Source organism: Balaenoptera acutorostrata, chromosome 5 (genome assembly GCF_949987535.1).
Source record: "Balaenoptera acutorostrata chromosome 5, mBalAcu1.1, whole genome shotgun sequence".
NCBI lineage: Eukaryota > Metazoa > Chordata > Mammalia > Artiodactyla > Balaenopteridae > Balaenoptera > Balaenoptera acutorostrata.
In genome coordinates, this window is record NC_080068.1 from 72,203,230 (window position 1) to 72,215,814 (window position 12,585).

A 12,585-nucleotide genomic window follows, 5' to 3' on the forward strand; every position below is an offset into this window, starting at 1 on the left:
AAATTCATTGATTAGCTCTAGTAGTTTTCTGGTGGCATCTTTAGTATTCTCTATGTATAGTATCATGTCATCTGCAAACAGTTTTACTTCTTCTTTTCCAATTTGGATTCCTTTTATTTCTTTTTCTTCTCTGATTGCCGAAGCTAGGACTTCCAAAACTATGTTGAATAACAGTGGCGAGAGTGAACATCCTTGTCTTGTTCCTGATCTTACAGGAAATGCTTTCAGTTTTTCACCATTGAGAATGATGTTTGCTGTAGGTTTGTCATATATGGCCTCTATTATGTTGAGGTATGTTCCCTCTATGCCCACTTCCTGGAGAGTTTTTATCATAAATGGGTGTTGAATTTTGTCAAAAGCTTTTTCTGCATCTGTTGAGATGATCATGTGGTTTTTATTCTTCAGTTTGTTAAGATGGTGTATTACACCGATTGATTTGCGTATATTGAAAAATCCTTGCAACTCTGGGATAAATCTCACTTGATCATGGTATATGATCCTTTTAATGTGTTGTTGGATTCCGTTTGCTAGTATTTTTTTTTGGATAAATTTGTTTATTTTTGGCTGCATTGGGTCTTTGCTGCTGTGCATGGGCTTTCTCTAGTTGTGGTGCACAGGCTTCTCATTGTGGTGGCTTCCTTTGTTGCGGAGTATGGGCTCTAGGCACACAGGCATCCGTAGTTGTGGTGCGCAGGCTCAGTAGTTGTGGCTCGTGGGCTCGAGAGCGCAGGTTCGGTAGTTGAGGCGCATGGGCTTAGTTGCTCTGCAGCATGTGGGATCTTCCTGGACTAGGGCTCAAACCCATGTCCCCTGCATTGGCAGGCAGATTCGTAACCACTGCGCCACCAGGAAAGTACCTGTTTGCTAGTATTTTGTTGAGGATTTTTGCATCTATATTTATCAGTGATACTGGTCTGTGATTTTCTTTTCTTGTAGTATCTTTGTCTTGTTTTTGTATCAGGGTGATGGTGGCCTCGTAGAATGAGTTTGGGAATGTTCCTTCCTCTGCAATTTTTTGGAGGAGTTTGAGAAGGACAGGCATTAGCTCTTCTCTAAATGTTTGCTAGAATTCACCTGTGAAGCCATCTGGTCGTGGACTTCTGTTTGTTGGAAGACTTTTTTTTTTTTTTTTGGCTGCATTAGGTCTTTGTTGCTGCGTATGGGCTTTCTCCAGTTGCGGCGAGCAGGGGCCACTCTTCATTGCACGGGCTTCTCATTGCGGTGGCCTCTCTTCCTGCAGAGCACGGGCTGTAGGCACGCGGGCTTCAGTAGTTGTGGCACACAGGCTCAGTAGTTGTGGCTCGCAGGCTCTAGAGTGCAGGCTCAGTAGTTGTGGTGCACAGGCCTAGTTGCTCTGCGGCATGTGGGATCCTCCCGGACCAGGTCTCGAACCTGTGTCCCCTGCATTGGGAGGCGTATTCTTAACCACTGCGTCACCAGGGAAGCCCCTGTTGGAAGATTTTTAATCACAGTTTCAATTTCATTACTTGTGATTGGTCCGTTCATATTTTCTGTTTCTTCCTGGTTCAGTCTTGGAAGGTTATACCTTTCTAAGAATTTGTCCATTTCTTCCAGGTTGTCTATTTTATTGGCATAGAGTTGCTTGTAGTAGTCTCTTATGACGCTTTGTATTTCTGTGGTGTCCGTTGTCACTTCTCCTTTTTCAATTCTAATTTTATTGATTTGAGTCCTCTCCCTCTTTTTCTTGATGAGTCTGGCTAAAGGTTTATCAACTTTGTTTATCTTCTTGAAGAACCAGCTTTTAATTTTATTGATGTTTGCTATTGTTTTCTTTGTTTCTATTTCATTTATTACTGCTCTGATCTTTATGATTTCTTTCCTTCTACTAACTTTGGGTTTTGTTTGTTCTTCTTTCTCTAGTCCCTTTAGGTGTAAGGTTAGATTGTTTGAGATTTTTCTTGTTTCTTGAGGTAGGATTGCATTGCTATAAACTTCCCTGTTAGACCTGCTTTTGCTGCATCCCATAGGTTTTGGATCGTTGTGTTTTCATTGTCATTTGTCTCTAGGTATTTTTTGATTTCCTCTTTGATTTCTTCAGTGATCTCTTGGTTATTTAGTAGCATATAGTTTAGCCTCCATGTGTTTGTATTTTTTACGGTTTTTTCCTGTAATTTATTTCTAATCTCATAGCATTGTGGTCAGAAAAGATGCTTGATACAATTTCAATTTTCTTAAATTTACTGAAGCTTGATGTGTGAGCCAAGATGTGATCTATCCTGGAGAATGTTTCATGTGCACTTGGAAAGAAATTGTAATCTGCTGTTTTCAGATGGAATTTCCTATAAATACAAATTAAATCTATCTGGTCTATTGTGTCATTTCAAGCTTGTGTTTCCTTTTTAATTTTCTGTTGGTATGATCTGTCCATTGGTGTAAGTGAGGTGTTAAAGTCCCCCACTATTATTGTGTTACTGTTGATTTCCTCTTTTAGAGCTGTTAGCAGTTGCCTTATGTATTGAGGTGCTCCTATGTTGGGTGCATATATATTTATAATTGTTATATCTTCTTCTTGGATTGCTCCCTTGATCATTATGTAGTGTCTTTCCTTGTCTCTTGTAACATTCTTTACTTTAAAGTCTGTTTTATCTGATATGAGTATTGCTACTCCAGCTTTCTTTTGATTTTCATTTGCATGGAATATCTTTTTCCATCCCCTCACTTTCAGTCTGTATGTGTCCCTAAGGTCTGAAGTGGGTCTCTTGTAGACAGCATATATACGGGTCTTGTTTTTGTATCCATTCAGCCAGCCTGTGTCTTTTGATTGGATCATTTAATCCATCCACATTTAAGGTAATTATTGATATGTATGTTCCTATGACCATTTTCTTAATTGTTTTGGGTTTGCTTTTGTAGGTCCTTTTCTTCTCTTGTGTTTCCCACTTAGAGAAGTTCTTTTAGCATTTGTTGTAGAGCTCGTTTGGTGGTGTTGAATTCTCTTAGCTTTGCTTGTTTGTAAAGCTTTTGATTTCTCTGTCAAATCTGAATGAGATCCTTGCTGGATCTACCCAGCAAGGGTAGTATTGTTGTAGGTTCTTCCCTTTCATCACTTTAAATATATCATTCCACTTCCTTCTGGCTTGCAGGGTTTCTGCTGAGAAATCAGCCGTTAACCTTATGGGAGTTCCCTTGTATGTTATTTGTCATTTTCCCCTTGTTGCTTTTTAATAATTTTTGTCTTTAATTTTTGTCAATTTGATTACTGTGTGTCTCGGCATGTTTCTCCTTGGGTGTATCCTGCCTGGGACCCTCTGTGCTTCCTGGACTTGGGTGGCTATTTCCTTTCCCACGTTAGGGAAGTTTTTGACTATATTCTCTTCAAACATTTTCTCTGGTCCTTTCTCTCTCTCTTCTCCTTCTGGGACCCCTATAATGCGAATGTTGGTGCATTTAATGTTGTCCCAGAGGTCTCTCAGGCTGTCTTCATTTCTTTTCATTCTTTTTTCTTCTGTTCCACAGCAGAGATTTCCACCATTCTGTCCTCCAGGTCACTTATCCGTTCTTCTGCCTCAGTTATTCTACTACTGATTCCTTCTAGTGTATTTTTATTTCAGTCATTGTGTTGTTCATCTCTTGTCTGTTTGTTCTTTAATTCTTCTAGGTCTGTGTTAAACATTTCTTGCATCTTCTCGATCTTTGCCTCCATTCTTTTTCCAAGGTCCTGGATCACCTTCACTATCATTATTCTGAATTCTTTTTCTGGAAGGGTGCCTATCTCCACTTCATTTAGTTGTTTTTCTGTGGTTTTATCTTGTTCCTTCATCTGGGACATAGTCCTCTGCCTTTTTATTTTGTCCACCTTTCTGTGAATGTGGTTTTCGTTCCGCAGGCTGCAGGACTGTAGTTCTTCTTGCTTCTGCTCTGGTGGGAGTTACTCATGGCTTTAAAATTTTCCTTTTTTGGCTTATCTGAAATTTTCTAAAATATTGCTTTTGTAATAAAAATGCAATAAAAAAGATGAAACAATGAAGAATATCATCATATCCAGTATGATTAGCTATTTTTCACATTGTATAGTGATTATATGATAAATACTCAATTTTTTATCCTTCATACACACAAGTAACAACAAAAGCTGGCTTAAAATATATGTACCTAAGAGAAAATATAGTATATTTTTAAAGTTTTGGGCAGGGTAGATGTCTAAGTTGAATACTACTGGGAGAAATCATAATATCTGTAGTCTTAATAATAGTCATAATAATTGATAAGACTGATGTAATAAAAATATAAAACTTCTCACAAGAAGTGACACCCTAAGCAAAGTCAAGAGGCTGTGGTAGACAGAATTCTAAGATGGCCCCCAAGATTACTACCCCACCGCTGTGTACACACCGTGTAGGATGGCATCTCATTTCTATGATTAAATTATGTTACATGACAAAGGTTGGAGGATTTGGCAGATATAATCAAGTGTCCAGTTGAGTCTGAGTTAATATGAAAGAAGCCTATCCTAGGTAGACTGACCTCATCAGGTAAAAAGAGGTGCCACAACTTCCCTGAAGTCAGAGAGACTCAAAGGTAGAGATTCAGCTGCTGGCCTTGAAGAAGTGAACTGCCATGCTGTGGGGATGCCACATGGCAAAGGAATGGTAGGCCACCTCTATGAGTTAAGAATGGCTCTAAGGTGACAGCCAGCAAGGAAGCAGGGACCTTAGTCCTACAACCTCAAGACACTGACAACTTTAAAACCAGGAAACCAAAATGAGGACCCTGAGTCACAGATAAGATCATAGCTCCAGCCAAAACCTAGATTTCAGCCAGGTGAGAGACTCAGAGAGGACGTAGCTACCTGCACCCAGACTCCTGACCCACAGAAGCTGTGAGACAGTATGTTTGTGTTATTTGAAGCCATCAAATTTGTAGTAATTTGTTATGTGGCAATAGAAAACTAATACAGTGATAAATGATGAACCAAGAAAGTATTAATATTTGCCACCTACAGAAGAAAAGGATAATATCAAGGTTGATATTCAAATTATTTAACAACTGGTTCAATACAAGTGCACAAATGAAAATGGACATGGGCCACAGACAACCTAGACTGGGGCATACAAGCTGAACATCAGCCCTGCTTTAATAGATAAAACCCTCCTACAGATTACTAAGAATAAGAAAAACTCATTTGTTAAATACGAAGACATGATCACTCTACCAAGGATATTCAAATGGCCAGAAACATATAAAACGTTAAACAGTTAAACATCTCATTAGTAATCAAAGAAAAATTAAGACAATGAAGTGCTAACTATGTCTACAAAACTCACAAATTAAAAAGAATAACTTCATCCCATTATGGCTGGGTGTGAAAAATAGGTGTTATTTTTCTGGGTTGTGAGAACATAAATTAGCACAATATTTTAGAGATAAATTTTGTAGGATCTGTAAAAATTGTATATGTGCAAACCTCTGGATCCAGTTGCTAGACATGCATCTTATAAAAATAATTGCACAAATAGGTATTTAGAGAAATGCATATTGCATGATGAATTTTATTTTGTATATCATAATTTTTAATCTTGTCTATCTCTTGCCTTAAACGCTAAGCTACACGAGATCAGAGACTCATGCCACATATTAGGAGCTCACAAAATATCTGTTCAATGAATAAGGAATGTTAATTGCAAGTACTGTTATAAAAGCAAACTAAGCTTGACCACATATAATGCAATACCATGCACTTAATGTTAAGTCATGAACTGACTTGGAAAAAGGTCCATGAGATAATGAGGAATAAAAAAAGCAAACTGCAAAGCATTATTACAACATATTATAACTTATAAAAGGGGAAATGTGCAAATATATATTTTCACATATACAGGAATATGCATAAAGAAATGGATGGTTATATATTCATCAAATTATTAATGGTGGTTAACTTCTAGGTTAATTTGTTTTGGATACTTCTCAGAATTACTTTCATAGGAGTACACTTACTTTTATAAATAACAAAATTAATGAAGATCAATTCTTTAAAGGAAACTTGCAATTTATATATTTACTTCCTTAGCCTCAGAAGTTCAGTTCATCTTATTTCTTCTTAAACTAGGTATTCTCAGCCAACGACCAATGAATACCTATGGGCTGAATGATGGGGTCTGGGGAAACTGTCGTCCCTTTGGAATTTTTTTCAAAATATTTTTCAGGGAGATGGTCCATAGAGTTTCATTAGATTCTCAAAAATATCTATAATGCAATATCATTGTCACCAAATCCAACCCCCAACCTTCTACAACTACTGGTAATTTACTTTCCTTTTAGAGAAACCATGGCAAAAAAAAAAAAAAGGAAAGAAAAGAAACCATGGAAGTAGACTCTTTGGCTTTGACCCACTAACTCCTGACCTACTAACTTCTGACCTAACTTTTAAAGGGACAACAATGAAACAATGCACATTTGGAGGAGTTAAGTACTCAATGATTAAATACAGCACTTCTGTGCCAGAATTACCAAATCATCAAGTGGGTGCAAAAATGACCAATCTTAAGGCTGGTTTTCATAGAAACCCAACACTCACCATTTTCTTCATGGCAGTAATCAAAGCCTGCCACACTACATCTTCGAAAGACCATCTTATTCTCAGTCAGGGTTCCTGTTTTATCAGAAAAGAGGTACTGAATCTGTCCAAGATCCTCAGTTATGTTCAGGGCTCGGCACTGAACAGTAGAATCCATTTTCTCATTGTAGAAATCCACATCGCTTTGAATAAAATATATTTGTCCAAGCTTCACAATTTCAATGGAAACATAGAGAGAAATGGGAATCAAGACCTAAGAAAAGCAAAACAATTTAAAAAATGTTAAAGGGGGGAAAAAAAGGATGAAAAACCATATAGAGCTGGATAAGTAGCAAAGATCTTAATATTCTATGATGAGTACAATAGAAATTACCTGTAACAAAATGATCATGGTCCAAAACATATAGAATCCTCCCAACACTGGTGATATGACATGTCCATCAGGCTCAGGGATGTTAAAAAAGGGTATGTTTTCATATCTGCTCAACCAGATTCCATGACCTTTCAAAAAATGCACAGACATCAGAAGGATGCTACGTATATATTATGCAAATATAGAACTTTATTCCTAAAGAAAGAGAGATAAGAGTATTGGTTTTGGTTGAACACCAACTGTTTAAGAAACAAATTCAAATTCAAACGCTACACATTTTCCTGTCTCTGTCTCTCTCACTCCTTACATCTCTTCCCAGGTCGCTTTAGTACTGTGGCCATGTGTAACTGGATATAATCAATATTAATGCTTTTCAGGTTACAGAATGAGAGAGATGAAGATGTGAAGAAAGCAATTATTGGCAAATAAAACCTCCCTTACAAAAGTCAAACTTAAACTCAAAAATTTCATTTTGAAAATAAAATACTTTTAAATGAATATCTTGCTGAAAAGATGTCAGCAAATAATCAAATTCTACCTACCCAATGCACCAGTTAAACACATTATAACCAACAGTAGGACACAGCAGAGGACATCTGTATTTGCTCTTCTTTCTAAGTTGCTGCGTTTATACCTTGGTCCACTGTTATTCAGCATTGCTTTGGTTTCATGGCCTACATGGGTAACACAGTATGTGAGAAAATGTGCAAATTAAAGCCAGGTAGCAAATATCATATTTTTATATCTCGCTGGCAGACAATTTAATGAAAAGTAATTATGCAATATACTTTGTTAATTTAGCTTCTTTTTGTGATCTATTTAGGAAAACAGAGACCAACGATTAAGGTTATCAAGACAAAATTTCCTTTCTGCTTCTAGAGATTACATTTTGAATAAATGGAAAATGTTAACTTGCAGAAAAGCACAGAGGAGATGACGGTGAAAAGTCAGAAGTATAACCAACCTGCATAAACCACAATGCCCATGACAGCCTCTGTGTTTCTAATGGTGCATCCTCTAAGTAATAAATTCTCTTTACTGAGACCCACACGTTCTTTGTTGGAATGTTCTCTATAAGAAAGACAGCATATAAATTTATTTTTAAATAGCAAAAATGGGTATGTAAAAATAAAAATGATTTTTGAATATTCTTGATCAGAGTATGAAGTTAGGCAGTTCACAGGAAAAGATTCAAATCTCTGATGCATTTGCTTTTGTTATTTCAGTTACCCACTTTGGCTGGGAAAAAAAGACACAACAGGTTTCTAACATTCATTGTTTGTCAACTTCTAGTATTGATGCTACAAAAATTAGAAAATAATCCAAATAAGGAAACTATTTCCTCTAGTTGAAACTGTACTTTGGGGTAACTTAATAGCTGATGAGGGAAAAGTTCTTGATGGAATTAGAAAATTACCATTTTTGACCCTGGTGAAATCAAGGATTACACTTAGGCAGTAACAGCCAGTGGCTAAAATCATTAGGTGGAAGGCTGGTGGGGAACTTTATAATGAAAGGATAAGGCTGACAACACCAATCTTAACATAACTACCAATGGGACAAGGGGACATCACAGGCCTCCAGCCTCCAGAAGTTCGAGGACAGAAATTGCTCATCTCCCTCGGAACCTAATCAAGCCTCTAAGAGGGCAAATCAAACTGGGGTCTGTGGCATCAGGGGAACTGTGAAGCCTTTGAAACTGTATGCAATATTTCCCTGTGTGCGTCTATATACATTTGTCATTTTCTAGGGAAAGAACTTCTTGCATCAGATTCTGAAAGTGCCTCTGGACAGTTTGTAGGAAATAAGGCCAGAAAAACATGTTAACCACCAATGCAAGGATGCAGTCAGCCAAAGCTACCAAATCTGCAGTGGTAAGCTCTATGGGCAAAATGACCTCGTCTATTCAACAAATGAGTAGAATGAGGAGGGGGAGTAAAAGGAGTGGTAGAGGGACTCCACCCTCAGGAAGGACACAATCAGCTCAATCTAGAATGTGGTAAATTCTACAAGCTAAATAACCCCATTTCTTGGGAGGGGAAATTTAGAGACATATCAACCAAATGCAATGTGTAGACCTTTGTTTTGATCCTGGTTAGAATATATTGACTCTAAAAATTTTTTTGAGATAACTGGAGAAATTTGAACAAAGACTAGGTATTAGATGCTGTCAAGAAATTGTTCTGAATTTAGTTAAATGTGATAATGATGTTATGGGTATTTTTTTTTAAGTTTTTTTCTGCTGTATATTCATAGTGAAGTATTGACATTGAAATGATGTGATTGATGTAGGTGCAGGGAAGGAAGTGGGAGGATAGCTGAAACAAAGTTGGCAAAATTATGAAATAGTTAAAACTGGGTGAGGGCTCATGGGTGTTCATTACACTTTCCTTCCTAATTTTGCATGTTTGAAATCTGTAAAACAGTTTTAAAATTATCAAAGTAATTACTTGATGAAATTACTATAGTGGCAAAAATACAGAGCAAACTCATTGGAAAATTTTTTAAAATAAGCAAAATGCAACATATTTCACATATTTTGTGAAAATGCATTCTTAATTTCAGCATTCAAATTAGTTTGTTTTTTAAGCAATACACTTCAGTCTATAAGTTGTTTCTTCTTTATTATGTATAGGAAGATTGTCATTGTATCTGCTACCCATGCTATCTGGATTACAAGGAAAAGAAAAGAAAAGCTCTTCAAAAAAGGTTTCCTACCACAAAGGAGGAAAATAGATTTGTCATTTCACTCCTCTAATTTGTAAAACACTCTAAGAGGTGTGTGTTTACATTCCTTCATTTATATGGGTTTATGTACAAAGAGCAAGCCACAGGGTCATGGTCAGAACTAGCAGTGTCCTTGGGTCTAACCTAATTCTATTTTCTGGATTTACAGATGAGGAAATTAAATCCCAACATTCACATTTCTATGTAGCATTCCCAGGCATGCATCCCAGTCTTGATTTGGTTCCTCATGAATATAGCATTTGTTATCCCTAGAACCTTTACAGAACAGATATAATATACAGAAGCACCAGTTCCAAAGTTCCTTAGTGTATTAAGAATTTTTCCCCTGGGATCCTTAGTTTTCACCATTACATCACTCTAGGTTACCATCATTACATCAAAGCCCAACTTCTATCTTGATTGCACCTGCTCCAAACTCTAAACATGTCCTGCACTTGATGGGTGTGTATTTGGCACTTACAGTGTGGGACTTTCAGATTCCATGTGAGACAATGACTGTCCACATAGAGCTCTCATCCATTCAAGAGCCTATGTAATATCTACCATGTGCTCAGCACACCCACCCGGATGCTGAGGATAGAAAAACAAACTTACACAGTCTTGGCTCCTGTGGTCTAACAGGAAGTGACAGATATAGAAATACGTAATAAAAATATTATAGTTGTTATTATAGAAATCTGATATTCAGCATACAATGTGGGCACAAATAGGGAAGAAGTCAGTGCTACCTGAGAGTAAGAAGACCAGAGAAGCCATCATTCATACAGAGAGTGGGCTTGAACATCTCAATTTTTGTTGATTTTAGAAAATAGGCTACACAGCAGGAAAAGGACAAGGAGCTAGTTTAGCAGATAAAAACAATTTCACAGAAAATTACTGTATCCTCCTGGGCTGACTCTACTAAATATACATGCTTTGAGTCAGATTCTATGCAGAGTTCTATATTCCAAGCCACACAGTGATAGACTTAAGTTCCTATTCTTTCCTGTCTAGAAATGTGCCAGAAGCAAGACTGACCTTATCAGGGGAGTCAGCATTCCCAGTAAGAGGCTGTACAAACCTCAGCACCTGAGGTCCAGGTCAAAAAATGTCAGCCCTTAAATCTGACATTTACAAGAGGAAATTCTGTAAATAGTCAGCAGCTGGAGAAAATAATACTAGAAAATGACTCATCCTAAGAGATGGCTTATGAGCACGTCTCTGATGACAGGAACATCTGCTAACGTCTCTTTATCATCTCGCCTCTTTATGATCTATTATATTGCTCACCTGCCCTCCAAACACACTTAAACCACTTATGACTCCACAAATGCACTGTGGTCTCAGGCCCCTACACCATTACCTGTGTTGCTCCCTTAACCTGGAATGTCAGCCTTTCTTTGCATTTAGTTGCCTGCCTGGTACCTTCTTATTCTTGATGATTTAATTCTAGCATTACCTCTTTACCTGGACCAAGCCTATTCCCTTTTCCCATTGCATAGCTTCCTGTGCCTGCCTTAACACCTGTCTGTATCAGGTGCTACTTAAAGATGCTACCACTATGTTCTAAACTTCCTTCCATGATAACTCTAACATTTTAAACAACTTGATTGAGGAATAACTAACAAGAATCATATACATCTACTGTACATATTTAAAGTGTAAAACTTGATGTTTTGACGTTTTCCCTGTGAAACCATTGCTACAATCAGGAAAATGAACATTATCCATTATTCCCCAAAGTTTCCTTATGTCTTTCTGCAATTTTTCCTTCCTGCCTTCCCCCTCCCAGGCACCCACTAATCTGCTTTCTATTACTATAAATTAGCTTTCTTTTTTGAGAGACTATATAAATCAAATCATATAGTATATATTCTTTTTTGTCTGGCTTCTTTCACTCAACATTATTTTGAGATCCATCCATGTTGTTCCATGTACCACTAGTGAATTCTTTTTGCTGCAGAGTAGTATTCATTGTATGGATATACCATTTGTTTACCTATTTACCTGTTGATGGACATTTGGGTTGTTTCTAATTGGGGCTATTACCAATAAAGCTGCTTTGAATGTTTGTGTACAGGTTAGTATATGGATAAATGTTTTCTCTTGGGTAACTTCTTAGGAGTGGAAAAACCAAGATCACACGGTAGGTGTGAATTTAACTTTTTAGGAAATTTCCAAACTATTTGCTAAAGTGGCTGTAGCCATTTCCACTCCTACCAGCAGTACATGAGAGTTCCAGTTTCTCTACATCCTGTGAAAAGTTGGTATAGTCAGTTCTTTTAATTTAGCAGTTGTAGCTCTGTGGTTTTAATTTGCATCTTTTCACACAGATATTTGTCGTCCATGTATCTTCTTTGGTGGAGTGTCTGTTCAATTTTTTTGATCATTTAAAAAACTGTACTGCTTGTTTACTTATTACTGAGTTTTGAGATGTCTTTCTCTATTCTGAATACAAGTCCTATATGAGAAACATGCATTGCAAATATTTTCTTCCAGTCTGTGACTTATGTTTTCATTTGCTTAGCAGTGTCATTTGAAGAGAATAAGTTTCTAATTTTGATGAAGTTCTTTTATTTAATTATTTTTGTCCTTTTATGGGTTGTGCTTTTGGTGTTATATCTAAGAAATCTTTGGCTAACACAAAATACCAAAGATTTCCCCTATGTTTTCTTCTAGGAGTTTTATAATTTCAGGTTTAAATTTAAGTACAGGATCCATTTCTGGTTAATCTTTTTAAGTGGCGAGTCTAAATTGAAGTGTTTTTTAAAAATATAGATGTATAATTGTTGCAGCATCATTTGTTGAAACAACTAACTTTTCTCCACTAAACTGCCTTTGCATCTTTGTCAAAATCCAGTTGCCCATTAATGTCTGGATCAATTTCTGGACTCTAACCTCTTCCACTGACCATTGGTCTATATGCCAAAAACAAAATCTGGTGGTATTA

The 12,585-nt window shown here is 36.9% G+C and overlaps 1 protein-coding gene across 5 annotated transcripts in view; it reads right to left on the reverse strand.

Annotated features, from left to right (window-relative positions):
• ATP10D (ATPase phospholipid transporting 10D (putative)) overlaps window positions 1-12,585 on the reverse strand; it is a 142,764-nt gene that overhangs the window by 58,924 nt on the left and 71,255 nt on the right. For all 5 annotated transcript variants that reach the window (XM_007180753.2, XM_057547005.1, XM_057547007.1 and 2 more), the window contains 4 exons: window positions 7,873-7,979; window positions 7,451-7,582; window positions 6,909-7,036; window positions 6,536-6,788 (listed from right to left, as the gene is read on the reverse strand). In XM_007180753.2, the coding sequence (XP_007180815.2) occupies window positions 6,536-6,788; window positions 6,909-7,036; window positions 7,451-7,582; window positions 7,873-7,979 (620 nt within the window). The remainder of the gene's footprint in view (window positions 1-6,535; window positions 6,789-6,908; window positions 7,037-7,450; window positions 7,583-7,872; window positions 7,980-12,585) is intronic.